Raw genomic sequence first — 16,527 nt, forward strand, 5'->3', positions numbered from 1 at the left:
GTACACCACGATCTAAACCGAAGATAGTGTAAATCAGTAGAGTAAGAAGATAATAAAGTTATGACAAAGCACAGTGTAAATCAAGTAAATTAAATTTCGTTATAGGTTTTTATTTCATTGTTGTATCTAAACCAAACAACAGTACAGTAAACAATAATTCGTATACCTACTATAAAATATAAACAAATCACGACGTTACTGCGGTACTACGATTTCAGAAATTCACAGAAAAGACAACACTTAAAACACTTGTGTAAAAATGTTATGATAAGTGCATTTTTTTTTAATATTACCATTAGTATAGGCGTTTCTGTAATATCGTCGACATTTTTAACAAAAATCACGATTAAGCACAATCAATATTATCATATATTATATAATATAGTATACAAATAATAAAAAATAAATGCGTAATTCGTCGAAATTTCGTTTTTCATTTAGCTAGGACAGTTAAAATTCTTCGAACTAGTAATATTGTTTGCAGTAATTTAATGTGGGTTTAAGCTTTTATCCATAACAATATTTTTCGTTTTAGCATAGAGAATATTATACTTATATCCACCATTAAAAATAACTGATATGAGTACAGTTAAGCATTTATCTATTATTGTCCATATAGATTGGACATTACATAGGTAGCTTAATATCAAAATTATAATTTTAAACATTGTTATTAAGACTATCCTCAAGTAAAAAACTAACTTAAAAAAAGGAAAACCCTTAGAAATGACCAAAAAATATTATATTATTTCTTTAACAAAAACAATTTAAAATAATATGATAACTGTAGTATAAGTAGAAATAACTAAACATTTTCAACCGGTATTAGATGATAATAAACTAAAAGATACAAGCAAATCAAATATAAATATGGTTATTCAAAAAAAATCACTTGGCCACCAAGGCTTGAGGGGATTTGTACAAAGTTGTGTTAGCGGTGGGTTGATCAGATCTGTAAAGTTTAACGGTAACTGCAGAATGGGATTGTTAGTCTGAGGATCGTTTGACCATATGATCCATGATAGCGTGATGAAGTCGAATATACCTAAAAAAATAGTATTTTACGTTAAAGTTCATAGGTGCCATGTTCAGAGGCGCCGATGTCTTAAAAATATGGTCGGGCAATTCTTAAACTTAGTGGCCTTAGCCTGAACTTTTATAGATATAATGCACAACTTTTGGAAAAGTATGGAATTCGGCGCCACTAATTTGAGGCAAATGAAAAAGAATATCGGGAAGGACTCTCCCAGTTGATACTGTGAGGGACTATTGTATTTGCTTTTACGTTATTTTACTTCTTATGGTCATTAAGTTTTATCAAACTTAATTTTTGTGATTTTATTATAATTGTTTTCGAAGTATTTATTGATTTGTGTGTTTAATTTAGAAGTGTCACCTAACTACTTGAACAATAATCGTTTTACGGTTCACTTCTAAATAGAGCCGCTGGGGCAACTATAATAAATTATTTTTTGATATAGTATTTTTAATTTCTAAGGTTCTTAATTTCTTTAATCATAGCTAGATTAAGTCCATATTATCGACTAACAATCGTATTTGGAGGTACTGGCTAATTATCATTCTAGTGTGGCCTAACACGTTGACTGTGATATAGTCTCATTAAGATTAAAAGGTAATGGCCATTTAATCGTCTTGGATTGTATCCTACGTCCGCTGGTTAGAGCAAACCGATATTTTTCACGAGTGCTTTGTTGTGTACGTACACATTTATATTTACTATATGATTATTTAATACAATGGTTCTTATTAGGATAATTGAATGTGTACGTCAAATGGATTTAATAATATTATTAAGTAATTGAAACCTTGAAGCTCTGTTAAACTTAAGACCATAATGCATTAAACGAACTGTTTGGACAATATTGTAAAAAAAAAAATGTCATTCCGTACAATAACAGTTGGTTGATAACCAGTTGATATATCTTACCCAACATAATGGAGTTGACAAAATCTTTTGGGCTGTCCCTAAATATCGGGCTTCCTTCGCTATAATCTCTGTCACCGATGACTCTGATCACGTCTGCCAGATTCTTGATCGGATTGTGTTTAGTGAGTTTGTGATACCGACGGGTCTTTATTATCGAGCTTTTTACACCGCTCTCTTGCAGCTCCGGGTAATCCGAGTACAGAAGTTTGTTGATGTGAAGTCCGTTCTCTCCCGGAAAGAAAGGATGAATACTTACGTTTGATTTCTGTTCGTACGGGTTTGGAGTGACTTCTATATGGAAGAATACTCTCACGCCGCCCGTCACCGACGGATTGATGAAAGCCAAGTTCACGTTGAACCCATCGGCTGTACCGCCTCCTTCACACTCTAGAATCCGTTTAATGTCGTCGAAGTCACCTCTGTTCGAAAGTAAAGCTCTCGTGATAAAAACGCGAGCTGTAAAATACATTTATTAACGACTGGTTAGGTTAGAATACATCGTATGTTGAATGTGCAACCAAACCTCTTAGAGACTTCACGAATCGTTTATCTCTAAAAATGTGTGCGTTTTTAAACATAATAATTAACAAAAAAAATAACGAATTCCAAAGCTTGGAAGAAAATACTAACATACTGTGTTAGTGAGGCAATCCGCGTAAAGGAAGAGAGCGCTAAGGGTTAGTACATGGAAAGGTATAAAATATTGAACTATAGGATAGGGCATGTCACGAACATGAAATACGAGGGTAGGTGGTTAGCTTATTGTATTCAAGTAGTTAGTTAGGAGCCGCCTTCAAGAAGAATATTCGAGAAAGACGTAGTAGATACAATTAATTGAATTAATCTGACAGGATGAATTGAAAATTGAAGTAGCGGGAGTTTTATGGGATAAACAAACACCAAATAGGGAGTCGTAAAAGAGAGGTTACATAAAACAGTTGGCAAGACGTATTGACAATTTGGCATTGGGTAAGGAATTAGAACACACAATGGGGTTCGGAGATAAGAGAGATGAAAACGTTGTGAAGAGTGATTTTAATGTAAGGACTAAAGAATGAGTATATGAAAGAAAGACTGAGTTCGAGGCCTATGGTAGGAACGACAAGAGAAAATGGGCTAGAGTGGTTTTGCGGTAAAATAGTTAATACGACACTAAATACATTAAAGGCTCTCTCACGTATTCTGTTTACGAGGTTCTTGCTATTGAAAATCGTGTTGATCGAATACACCACTTCGCAGTAGGTGTGAGCGCTGGCGTATCCGGGTAGTTGACCTGCATAAACGACGGCTTCATATATCTCTTCCCTCGCTTCGAACAACCCGCCTTTTTCGTCTTCAGCGGGTATCACATGAGCTGATATCACATAGAAATGGTCGACCGTTTCTATTAACGCGTCTTCGGTGTGAGCCAGACACTGCGGTGTAAAATAAACGTTTTGGTTTATTTGCAATTCCATTATAGATAATCCAGGGAACGAATCATAATCGAACAACCCTTGCCACGAGAAACAAAAACATTGTTGATTCCAAAGACTCGAGTTCATTTTGAAGATAGCAAGAACAGACAATAACAAGGCTATGGCCTCAACCAATATATTTCTCGCGTACTACGTCTTCTTTAAAGCTGACATTTTTCTTAACGTTTCCTACAATCGCATTATTCCACTCTTAAAATCTGGTAAAACTTTCTTCTACTGACACTATATTATAAGCATCGAGACTTTGACTTTCCTATGTAATTCCTACGCAAACTCAAAATGTATTACTCCCTAGTACATGACCTCGATAAGACGTAGGACATTTTTCTGGTATATTTTTCTCCTTACTGTCCATCATTGATAAGAAACTAAGTGCTATTCCATACCCCGCGTAAAAATTATAGTTAGTCTATCTTTTTTCTATTATAACTTTACTATAGGTGACAAACAAAAGGTCGGCTCGGTCGTCAACTTTCCTAACTTAAAACCAAATCTATTATCTATCATACTGCGTTTCAATCTCAAATCACTCACCAAACGTTTAATATTACAATGTATTATTGTTTTGTGACTTACCTGAAAAGGGCGTTGGTTTACTAATATTGATGTGCATCCGACTGGTCCTTTATCAGGGTAATATTTCGGTATGTTTTGCGTCAATGTGTCGTCCAAGTGAATGAGGAATAGCTTAACAAAAAAAGTATAATTTATTTACAGGATTTGATGAGTGTTTAGTATTTAATTATTGATCCCAATAACTTTTTGATACTCGCGTTAGCATTTCGAAGGAAAATTAGGTAAAATTACAATTAAATTTTGCTTCAAAGTGGGACTGATAATTCATTGTTCTTAGAATGACAGGTGGTTTATTTCTAATCCCGCCAGGTTAGGCGCTAAACCGATTTCTTCGTGTACTTAATCTTTCGATAGGAAATCGTACTAAATGATAATTTAGGGGCCAACAGTTTAAAAAGTTCATCCTTATTCCTTCCTTACCCCTTCAAACTCAAGAAAAACACATAACAAATGTACATATCTTTTAACTTAAAAAACATAACATATGGGTTAAGGGTTATAGTTTTAAGTAAGTAATACCATTTTTTATTTACATTTTAATTAACTCTAAATTACCACATTAAACGAAACGTTAGCGCCCATCGCAATGCCCTCAAGTTCTCTCACATACTGAGGATAGACTAGGAATTTTAAGTAAAATTACAATTAAGAAGCAAGCGGTTCCGTAGCCGCTGAACCGATTTCTTCATGTACTAAGTCTTTCGATCGGAAATCGTATTAAAAAGATACTGTAGGCACCTAAAATTTGAAAAGTTCATCCTTTCCCTTTTAAACTCAAGAAAAACACACAACAAATGTACATATTTTTCAACTTAAAAAACTTAACATATTGGTTATAGGTTATAGTTTTAAGTAGGTAATACTATTTAAATGTTTTTTTTAAATTATAATTAATTCTTCATTACCGTATTAAACGAAACGTTAGCGCCCATCGCAATGCCCTCAAGTTCTCTCACATACTGAGGATAGACTTTCAATGTGATTGTTAAAGCATCGTCATAAATGCGCTTTCCTTCGGGTGTATTGTACGCGTCCAAATAACCCTGTAAAGGCGTGTAAGTTGCTACAAATTCTTGTATCATCGAAGCAAACACCGTTCCCTATAGTAATAAACATAAATTACACAACATTAATAAAATCACACTGTACAATTTAATATTACGGTAAAAGGAAAATATTCTATGGGAGATAACACGTGCGTTGCATCCCAGTTGGTAATAATACAGTCTATAATCACGGTTAGGCTTATTTACTATTGTTGAACAACAGAATGATTGAAAAAAACCTAATTCTTTTGAAACACAATTGATTTTTTAATCAAGATTATTTTTTAACGCCAAAAACAATCATAAAAACGGTACATGTTGGCATAATTACTAATCTAATTTTTTTAAAAAAAAAAAACTAGAATGAACGTATACGTTAGCTTTTTGTAAACAATTTAAGTGTTCCACATTGTTTTTAAGGTCGTGTATTTAGATGGCATAGTTATTACTTATTAGTAAGATTACGTTTATCGTTGAACTACGAATTAACTGCATTTATGGCAAAAAATGTTATTAGCTCAAACACAAAACGGTTATGTTTGTGACCTATTGCTAGCGGCTGTCTATTTATAGCAAGTATGTGCAACTGATTAATACGTAATCGTCTTATCTTGTAAAGTCAACAACACAATTTCAACTTCAAGACTAGACGGTTTGTAATACACTTACTGTGTTACGACCAACATCAAAATGACTTCCTCTTACATATAACATAGGTATTCTATCTTGTCTTGTGTATTTACGAGGAGGTTCCCATTCTGAAATTACAAAAAAAACACAAATCTTTGTATGAGGAAACACTAAACTAGCTTTTCGAATTCGGAGCAACTTTTGCGTTTATCAAATGTTTGATTCTATGCGAGTTTTTTTTGTAAAACTCAATTTTTTTTTTGTCCTTTAGGCTATATATTTTACCGTGCTTTTTTCTTGCTAGTAAGGAGCTCAAAACATTAAGAATAAAAGAAAATAATTTCTTTGATTCTCGCAGTGCAAAAAAGTTCTATATGACTATAATTATTAAAAAAAAAATATTATCGCAAACCTTAGATAGAACTTTAAATAATCTATTTACTTTTAGTACGAAAATTTCTTTGTGTATTAAACAAATAAAATAATTGGTCCTATTTAACAAATATTTGAGTGTTTTGTAAATTATACATTATTTTTGTATTACCGCTATAGAAAAAAATCTTTTTGGTATAATATTTTCTTTTGCTAAAATGGTCTATCTAATGTTTTATTTTCAGTTGTTGTACCAAAACGCTCAATCTCTAGAACAATTTGATTCTAAGATTGGTTTTATGAATCTTATTTAATTACCAAGTTCTTAACTAATTGTTGAGATATAACTGATATAATTTAAAACTTATAATTTTTAAATATTTTTTACGTTTGTATCGAATTATAAGCTGAAAAATATTAGAATACACTTTTATTAGCCCTCTTGAAAAATTACATATTCACATATTGAACTTTTTGGACCTAATCCCACGACTGGTATTTTATATTACATTAATCCTAGCCATATTCTAATATGAAAAATTAATACCTTCAATATTTGTTTTTGCCGAATTTATTCCTGAAATAGTGTTGTAAATAAAAACTAATTAGTCCATTCAATATCTGGGAAAATTTGCTCGCTAATTGATATTTCATAAAAATTCTAATTAAATTTTTTTTTTAAATAAAATAAATAAATGGTTGGACTCGATTTTTTTATAAAAATTTGTTATTCTTATTTATTGTACAAATATGTTTTACGCCACCGACAAATTTGATAAAATGATATGATAGTCAAATAAATTTATGATTAGTTATAATAGTTTTAAAAAAGGAACAACAAAATTATAACTGTTCTTTCCAGAAACCTTAAAGTATTAAAACGACACATAAAAAAACCAAATTAAAAAAATGTTCAACCCCTTTTTTGGAAAAGGGTTAATGATGCTGTAGGTTTTTCACTGTACATCAATACTAAATTCTACAAAAATATTTCAATAAATTAATAATATTAGTAGAGCAAAACTTAAAATTATATAACAATGTATTATACTTGAAATATAACATAATGTCATATTGTATGTATATTTATATTATATTTTTGTAATTTTTCTTAGAAATATTTGAAGACATTAAATAATGTGTTTCTTCTTTTGAACGCCTAAGCATAGTATTTGATATTTGTGATACAAAATGAAAATTTTATTTTTAGTAATATTTAATACAAAATAATCTTACAAAATTTAAGATTATATTGTTATTGTTTATAGAAATTTATCTTACCAAGTTTATCTGCAGCAATTTCCAGTAAAAGCATATAGTGCAATAGCGCCAAACCTATTAATCTTAAGTTAAACAGCATGATTTGTTATATTTTCAATCCGTTAACATCAATGCAATAATGGTATCTACTATGGACGTTTATATAAAGGTCTGTATGGCATACAGGTGTTTTGAGAGTTACTATTATATAATTAATGGCTTATTTGATTTAGTTATCTATTTTACCATACGATGGCGAGTAATGAAAAACTTGTTGACTTTTATTGTCATATTTACCGTCCTTATTCATCAAACCGAGCTAATACTAAATAATGACACTAAACAACGCTCATAGTCAATATACAAACAATTTGGTACTACGCATTCCATTCCATTTTTTTTTCTTTTTTTTATACATTTTTAATCTGCACATTTTTATAATAACATTATTTTATGCTGTTTAAACGACTGTATTACAATTTGTATGAGTAACACACAATTGTTATTGCCACAAAGACTAGGGGTAGGTCAAGTCTTTATATATTTGCAACAATGTTAGTAGTTAATGCCATAAATAAAATAGTGCTAATAGCTTCATAGGCGCAATTTCAATTTTTAACTTGGGGGGGCTGGAAATTTTTTAAATATATATATATATATAAGTAAATATATTTTTGTATTTCAAAATTGTATGCATAACTCAAATTTTTTTGGGGGGGGGCTAAGCCCACCCTAGCCCCCCCGTATTTGCGCCTCTGAATAGCTTTCTCTGGGAACCGAACCTTTTCAAACCTATATTTATAATTTTTTACTACACTTACGAAGGAGAAGTGTGCAATGCTAATTATAGACTAATCAATAATAAATTATACAATGTTAAATGTTTTTTATAATATAACACATAATTCCATGTATAATTCATATGTAATACAATTTCATATTGCGTACATATATCATATATAAAATTTAAAGCGAAATAAAATAGTTTAAACAACTGCTGCTCTTGCGTCAGTCGAATGCAAATAAATCAATTTTAATGATTTTTGTAGCCATAATATTCAGTAATGCAAAATAAAAGTTGATCAAATAACCGGCTGTTTATGTCAGCTAAGCTAAAATTAATAGCATCTCCAGCTTTGGTGTATATTGCAATTTGTAATGTAAATTTAGTCCCGTAATTCAACAAATAATTTCAACTTGTTGAGGCGTCCTAAACCCTTTCACCCACCAAAAATTATGCACTGGTCAAATATTTTACGAGAACTAAAACTGACATTTGGTATAGAAAAATTAAAAAAAAACTAAAATTTCGTATCGAACGATTTGTTTTTTTTTAATCCCTTTATTCAAATAGGCTAAAACTTTCGTTGTATCTGTAGGTATTTGATGACAATAAATCAATTTTATTGAGAATGCGCTTAATTTCGTTGAAAGATCTAAGCAAAATATTCCACAGAAGGCTGTGGAAACCACGACAAGAGATCATGTAAATCTCAACGGTATAATAAATTCCAAGTAAGTTGAAACGTTACTGAACAGTGTACATTGCAAATTAAATGCAAAATATTGTTGTACAAAATTTGTGTACATATTTAAACAGTTTACAAATATTGTGTTGTAAAAAAATAGACTAAAGAGCATATTCAATTTTATCACTTTTTTTATAATAATTCCTCTAGACCTGTGACCTCTCCGTCCCCTCGTTGCTTTGATTCCATTATACCTATACTCTACTGTACTAGTCCTCTTGTATAAAATCACTTTCAAATAAACGCTTTGATGCTTATTTGTAAATACAGAACGTCAATTAAATACTTTCTAACTTTGCTGGTTTATACTGTGCTTGGTTTGGACTGTACTGGCTTGAAAATACTAACTATCGATTTGCATCGAAGCGTTTTTTCGAAAGTGATTTTATCACTTTCAGATTTAAAAATTCCTGTAAACCTGTGACCTCCCCGTCTCCACTATGCCCCGATCCCACTGTACTGGTTTTTTTTTGTTAGTTTTCTGTTTTTTTTATCAGCTCTATAACACCGTTTCTTAATGTTATTTCCCTTATCCATTTATAAATGAGACCAATTCCTCTCTCTACAACGCCTTTCACTCTTTTATCAATAATTAATTATTATATTTTATGTCAACTAATACGTTATTACATTAATTTTAGTTTTTTTTTCTTGTCAAAATATATTTTGCCAAACTCTGATTATGTTCCGATGTGAGGAAATACAGGTGTTATTACAACTTTGTGGTTTAGGCTGTATTAATTTAAAAAAGTCAATATTTGTCTTCTTGTTTATTTAGTATCACTAAAATATGTTCAATTAATCGTTAAATAGTTAAAAATACAAAACCAAACTCTAAAAAATCAATACACGTATTACACGTTTATAATAAACGTTTAAACTAATAGTGGTTATAATAATTATTTCCACAGTTCGTTGACTGCACAGACTCGCTATGACCCAATAGGCCCCGGCCTACTGTGCTGGCATTTACGAACATACCTGATGAAGATATTATATTTAAATTCCGTGCGCTTTCTTCTTACCCATAAAGGATAGCTATCTTGATAACTGGTGGTTAAAAAAGATAGTCAATGATGTGTTATTGCTGTCACCACCCGGATGAATTCATTATACCTAACGTGATTAAACCTCCAAAAAAAACGTGACATGCAGTCCTCGTTAATAGGCCAACAATGTATAAAGGTCACTCCTTCTCCATTTAGATTTACAAATTAATTTTATTGAATGTTAATAATGAAAAAAAAAACTATTTAACATCAAAAAATAAAATAATAAAATACAAATTTTAAAAAGTGAGTAAAGTGAGGTTGGGGCATGTGGGGACGGATTGTTATTACAACTGATAGTGATAAAATCACTTTCAAATAAACGCTCCGGGTGTAAATCTGTAATGGTGAAAATACAAAAATCGATAAAAGCATTGTAATTAATGACTTCAAAATGTATTGTGTGCATTTTTGAAATTGTTGGCCCAATACATTTCTTTTTAGGTACGATTTCCGATCAATAAAGTCGAAGAAATCGGTTCAGTGGTTAAGAAGATATGAAGTGGGTTGAGAAAAAAAATTCATCACTCTATAAACATTACCTTCTCAGTTCCGCATCAAAGCTAAAATAACATTTTTTTTTTAATTTAAATTTTTGATTGAAGGTGATTATTTAAGTTTGATTGGTTGTCTTACGCTTACTTTATACTAGGTTTTTGCTTTAAACGTTTCTAAAATGACTAAAATTATTATAACTTTGACCTTTGTTGTTATATTAAACTCATTTAAAAAAAAATTCGAGTCGTAGTTATAATCATTCAGTTTTAAATAAAAAAGAACGTTTGTTAGAAATTAATAAAAAATAACTAATTTGATTTAAAATTTTAAAAATCCAACGTGTAATAAAAACCGTAGATATATTTGATCCCAATATCATTTAATAACATACAAAACAAAATAAAAACATTTTGATAAGTACATATTGTTTGTTAATATACAATAATATTATAGTTTTGCGTTAAATTATGACGAAAAATGGAAATAATATACGCGTACTGAATAAAGCTTGTGTATTGTTATTTTAAGAATACAGCATTTTTTTTTGGCGAGGAGTTTAATACAGTTTAGTGCCCCTGGTATTTGTTTATGTATATGACCTTCATGGCTAACGGGGTGACTATTAATTACAATATACAAGCAATTACATATAAATAGGATTATTTAAAAAAAATTACATGGCCACCAAGGCTCCACAGGCCATGTACAAAATTGTGTTAGCGGTGGATCGATTAGATCTGTAAAGTTTAACGGTAACTGCAGAATGGGATTGTTAGTCTGCGGATCGTTTGTCCATATGATCCATGATAGCGTGATGAAGTCGAATATACCTAAAAAACAGTATTTTACGTTAAAGTTCATAGGTGCCATGTTTGATTTAGTCTTAGTGGATGAGAGTCACATAAGTGTTAGGAGCAAAACAGGGAACAATGAAGGTGAAATTAAGTAATTCAGAATTTTACTTATAGTAAATATAACTATTAGAAGCGAAATAATTTTACGTGCACAATGGCATGTTCTTCATTGTAAAAACATTTATATCTTTGCATTAACAGGAATTGTATTAGTATTTATTGAACAATAGTCATCAGTCACTTACCCAACATAATAGTGTTGACAAAATCATTTGGGCTGTCCCTGAAAATAGCGTATCCTTCGCGATCGTCTCTGTCGCCTATGACTCTGATCGCGTCGGCCAGGTTCTTGATAGGATTGTTCTTGGTGAGTTTGCGATACCGACGGGTCTTTACTATGGAGCTTTTTACACCGCTCTCGTGCAGCTCCGGGTAATCCGAATACAGAAGTTTGTTGATGTGAAGTCCGTTTTCTCCCGGAAAGAAAGGATGAACGTTTAGGTTTGATTTATGTTCGTACGGGTTTGGAGTGACTTCTATATGGAAGAATACTCTCTCGCCGCCCGTCACCCACGGATTGATGAAAGCCAAGTTCACGTTGAACCCGTCGGCTGCACCGCCTCCTCTACACTCTAGAATCCGTATGATGTCGTCGAAGTCACCTCTGGTCGAAAGCAAAGCTCTCGAGATAAAACCGCGGGCTATAAAATAAATTAGTATGGACTCGACAGTATCGTCTGGGTGGGGACAGGTTAATTCTAAATTGGTTCAACGTAGGCGAAAACATCTTAAGAGAGTATCAATTGCACTAACTCCAAATAGGGCCGCCCATATACCCACATATACGGCGTAACGGAGAGGTTACACCAAACGGTTGGCATCACATGATTAATTTAAAAAAAAATTTCATGTTGGGTATTGATGAAAAATTATAAAAGACTACGAAATTGAGAATATTAAGAACGATGTGAGGAGTGGCTGTGTAGTGAAGACTACAGAATGATTATGTGAAAGCCAGACTAAGTGTAACACCTATTGCAGGAACGACGAAAGGTTTGAAGTAGTTTAGGCATTATGTTACATTTATTTGTCACTCGACTGACCCAAAAGTGATCAACAGAGTCTTTGCAGTAATTTTTATGCATTAAATACATTAAAGGTTCTCCTCACGTATTCTGTTTACGAGGTTCTTGCTATTGAAAATCGTGTTGACCGAGAACACTACTCCACAGAAAGTGTGAGCACTGGCGTATCCGGGTAGTTGACTTGCATAAGTGATGGCTTCATATATCTCTTCCCTCGCTTCGAACAACCCGCCTTTTTCGTCTTCAGCGGGTATCACATGAGCTGATAACAGGTAGAAATGACCGACCGTTTCTGTTAACGCGTCTTCGGTATGTACCAGACACTGCGGTATAAAATACACTTTTAGTTTTCATAGCAATACTATTATAGATAATCCTGGGAACAAATCATTGGACTGACAGAAAACACTGGCCACGAGAAACGGGCGAAATTCCGAATTCAATGGGCCAAAATAATTTTAATGACGGCAAGGACAACAGACAATAACAAATGTATAATCTTAACCACTCTGCTATAAGTACATCCTCAGATCTATAATTCAATTCAATTTTGCATGTTCTATGTAGCTATTGAAAATATTTTTCATCTCTATCTTTTGCCATTTATTTTTTCACTTCACAAACCTCCATATCTTTCTTCGTTCTTCTTCGGTTTAACTCAACCTCTAAATCCATGTACAGACAACTCTTTAGTTTGTTTTTTATTTTACATTTTTCTTCTTTCAATATGCTCAAATCTTCTCAATATATTAAATTTGTTTTTTCTACATTTTTTGGATGAATTTCCTAATTTCCTCTTAAAATATACTCATTGTTATTTTATTTCACCTCGTTATTTTTACAATTTCGTGTAAAAATTCTCATTTCTATTTTTTTTTATCTGTGTAATTTAATACTCAACATTAATTTCTATGTTCAATAAATTTTTTTATGACACCATGCTCATTCCGTATATCCTCTTAGCACTCCCATTTGCGTCCAAACGGCATTTTAAAAGCCTCTTCTATCTCAATTTCTAACCCTCTCTTATTACTCTACCTTATTATCTTTCAAATCTATGGGCATTTTATATTGTTTCCTACTATTACTCTACAACTTTGCTGAACTAAAACCAAACCGGTTATCTCATACGATGGCTTAGATAATAAAATTCTCTCCAAACGTTTAAAGTATAATATATTAGTGATATGTGACTTACTTGAAACTCGGGTTGGTTTACTAATATTGATGTACATCCGATTGGCCCTTTATCATAGTCAAATTTAGGCATGTTTTGCGTCAATGTGTCGTCCAATTGCATAAGGAATAACTTAACATAAAGTATAATTTATATTACATAATTTTATGAGTGTTCGGTGTTTGATGATTGTTACCTATAGCAAACATTTTGTTACTCGTATTATCATTTACTAGGAATTTTAAGTAAAATTACAATTAAGAAGCAAGCGGTTCCGTAGCCGCTGAACCGATTTCTTCATGTACTAAGTCTTTCGATCGGAAATCGTACTAAAAAGATACTGTAGGCACCTAAAATTTGAAAAGTTCATCCTTTCCCTTTTAAACTCGAGAAAAACACATAACAAATGTACATATTTTTCAACTTAAAAAACTTAACATATTGGTTATAGGTTATAGTTTTAAGTAGGTAATACTATTTAAATTTTTTTTTAAATTTTAATTAATTCTTCATTACCGTATTAAACGAAACGTTAGCGCCCATCGCAATGCCCTCAAGTTCTCTCACATACTGAGGATAGACTTCCAATGTGATTGTTAAAGCATCGTCATAAATGAGCTTTCCTTCGGGTGTATTGTACGCATCCAAATAACCCTGTAAGGGCGTGTAAGTTGCTACAAATTCTTGTATCATCGAAGCAAACACCTTACCCTATAGTAATAAAAATTAATTACACTAACTGATTAATATCACACTGTACAATTTTACATATTACAGTAAAAAGAACTTTTTACTTTTTAATTTAAGATTTTTATTTCAAGCCAAAAAGCCATGTAAAAACCGTACTTTATTATAAGAGTTGCAATTGTAAAATCGGATTACAGCCATCGTCGAGAAACTATGAATTAACTGCATTTATGGCAAAAAATGTTTTTTAGCTCAAACACAATGCGTTATGTTAGTGACTTATTTGTCATTCGTTTGTAATACACTTACTGTGTTATAACCGATATTGAAATGACTTCCTTTTACGTATAAAGCAGGTATTCTATCTTGTCTTCTTTCTGTAAAAGGAGATTCCCATCCTAAAAAAAAAAAAATTCATATACGAGGAAACACTAAACTAGCTTTTCAAATTCGGAGAAACGTTTGCGTTTATCCCATACGTATTATTTATTGCACTTATTAGAGACGTACTTTTATATGAAATATCCATAACTTAAAATTTTGTTTTCACCGAATCTATTCCTGAAATATTAATGTAATTAAAAAAAAACGTTCAACCCCTTTTTTGGAAAAGGGTTAACGATGTTGTAGGTTCTTCACTGTACATATTATATACTGTACTATATCTAGAAAATATTTCCCACAAATATTAGATTACTTTTTAATAGTTATATTGTGCCATAATTAAGTTAAAAAATAATTCAATAAAACAATTTTGCTATTATTAGTAGAGCAAATCTTAAAATTATAAAACAATGTATCATACTTGTAATATGACGTAACAATATAATGTCTTATAATATTTTATATTTTGTAATTTATTTTTGTTGTTAGTTAACGTTTTACTGGACATATTTTAAGACCTTTTATAATGTGTTCCTTCTTTTGAACGCCTAAGTACAGTATTTAATATTTGTGATACAAATTGAAAATGCTATTTTAACCCCTAATACAAATTTATCTTACAAAATTTAAGATTATTTTTTTATCGCTTACAAAAACTCATCTTACCAAGGTTATCTGCAGCGATTTCCAACGATAGGATACAGTGCATTAGCACCACACCTAATACTCTTAAGTTAAACAACATGTTTTATTAATTTTTAACCAGTTAACATGAATGCAACAGTGGTATCTACTATAGATGTTTATATATCAGCTATATAGCATACAGGTGTTTTGAGAGACTGCAAAAATAAATGCTGTTTTATAATTTATGACTTATTTGATTTATTTTTGTATTCCATGTTGTATAATAAAAAACCCTTTGACTTCAGTTGTCATATTTACCATTATTTTTTTATCTAACCGGTGTTATAATTAATGACACTAGTAGTCAATATTCAAACAATTTGGTACTACGCATTCCATTTTTATTGTTTTTTTTTCACACATTTTTCAACTGCACACTTTGATAAATGCAATAGCCTACCTACTTTTCCATTTTAACAATAAAATAATATTATTCTGCGCTATTTAAACGACTATAATACAATTTTCATGAGTAACACACAATTGTTATTTTCCGAAAGACTAGGGGCGGGTAAAATCTTTATATTATATTTGTAACAATGTTAGTTGTTAATGCCATAAATAAAATAGTGCTAATAGCTTTATGTGTGGACTAACTTTTTGTGAAGAGCGAACTCTTCATTATAATTTCCACTACACTCACGAAGGAAAAGTGTACAATGCTATAATAATAAATAATCGAATTATTACTACATTATGCAATATTAAATGTTAATGATTCGTATGTTTTTTTGGTCAACCCGATTATTCTAGTGGTGGAAAGTAAAATCATATATATGTGTTTTTAGTCTATAATAAGCTATATTTTAGACTAAAAATAGAGATTATGAAGCCACAGATAAAATAATCAAGGAAAATTATCCAAAAGACATAATATGACATTTTTTTCAATTTTAATATCAACATAAGAAAAGAAGGTAATAGAAAAAACAATAATTTAAAAAATGTGATTTCATCAGAATCAAACGTTTCGATGCGGGTCTGCAAATAGTAAAAATCCAACAGATTATAAAGAATATAAACCAACATCGACCTAAACTACAATTCTAATGATTAAATTAGTGTGTAAATAGTAAAATATTATTCTAACAATAAAAATTGAGAAAAATTGCCCACATCGTTATAATATTAGATAAATAATTTTATTTTGTACACAATATGTGTGGTCAGTTTTTATACTAATAATATGAATAATAACTAGAACGATTATAATTACAATGATTTAATATTATATTTTAAAATGGCTAGTTTGTAACTCTTTTAATTT

At 31.0% G+C, this 16,527-nt stretch overlaps 2 protein-coding genes across 3 annotated transcripts; both read right to left on the reverse strand.

Annotated features, from left to right (window-relative positions):
• Positions 1 to 414: 414 nt before the first annotated feature.
• Positions 415 to 7,495, reverse strand: LOC126833014 (uncharacterized). The gene is made up of 7 exons (XM_050564113.1): positions 7,332 to 7,495; positions 5,718 to 5,806; positions 4,908 to 5,102; positions 4,003 to 4,113; positions 3,126 to 3,363; positions 1,949 to 2,404; positions 415 to 1,045 (listed from the first exon to the last, which is right to left on the reverse strand). Exons 1-7 carry the CDS (start codon positions 7,408 to 7,410, stop codon positions 879 to 881), a joined length of 1,335 nt encoding a protein of 444 aa, XP_050420070.1. The 5' UTR covers positions 7,411 to 7,495; the 3' UTR covers positions 415 to 878.
• Positions 7,496 to 10,781: 3,286 nt separating this feature from the next.
• LOC126833015 (uncharacterized) lies at positions 10,782 to 15,366 on the reverse strand. Of its 2 annotated transcripts, XM_050564116.1 has the most exons (8): positions 15,240 to 15,366; positions 14,499 to 14,587; positions 14,019 to 14,213; positions 13,524 to 13,634; positions 12,411 to 12,648; positions 11,486 to 11,941; positions 11,388 to 11,409; positions 11,054 to 11,216 (listed from the first exon to the last, which is right to left on the reverse strand). In XM_050564116.1, exons 1-8 carry the CDS (start codon positions 15,316 to 15,318, stop codon positions 11,159 to 11,161), a joined length of 1,248 nt encoding a protein of 415 aa, XP_050420073.1. In that variant the 5' UTR covers positions 15,319 to 15,366; the 3' UTR covers positions 11,054 to 11,158. The 2 variants fall into 2 exon arrangements, with proteins under 2 accessions (XP_050420071.1, XP_050420073.1); XM_050564114.1 differs by lacking the exon at positions 11,388 to 11,409 and having other exon boundaries at positions 10,782 to 11,216.
• Between the last annotated feature and the right edge of the window lie 1,161 nt (positions 15,367 to 16,527).

The sequence above is a fragment of the Adelges cooleyi genome, unplaced genomic scaffold (assembly GCF_023614345.1).
Source record: "Adelges cooleyi isolate 19-005CV unplaced genomic scaffold, UGA_ACOO_1.1 ACOO_flye_CR_arks_rails_tigmint_CR_PRNA_168, whole genome shotgun sequence".
NCBI classification, from domain to species: domain Eukaryota; kingdom Metazoa; phylum Arthropoda; class Insecta; order Hemiptera; family Adelgidae; genus Adelges; species Adelges cooleyi.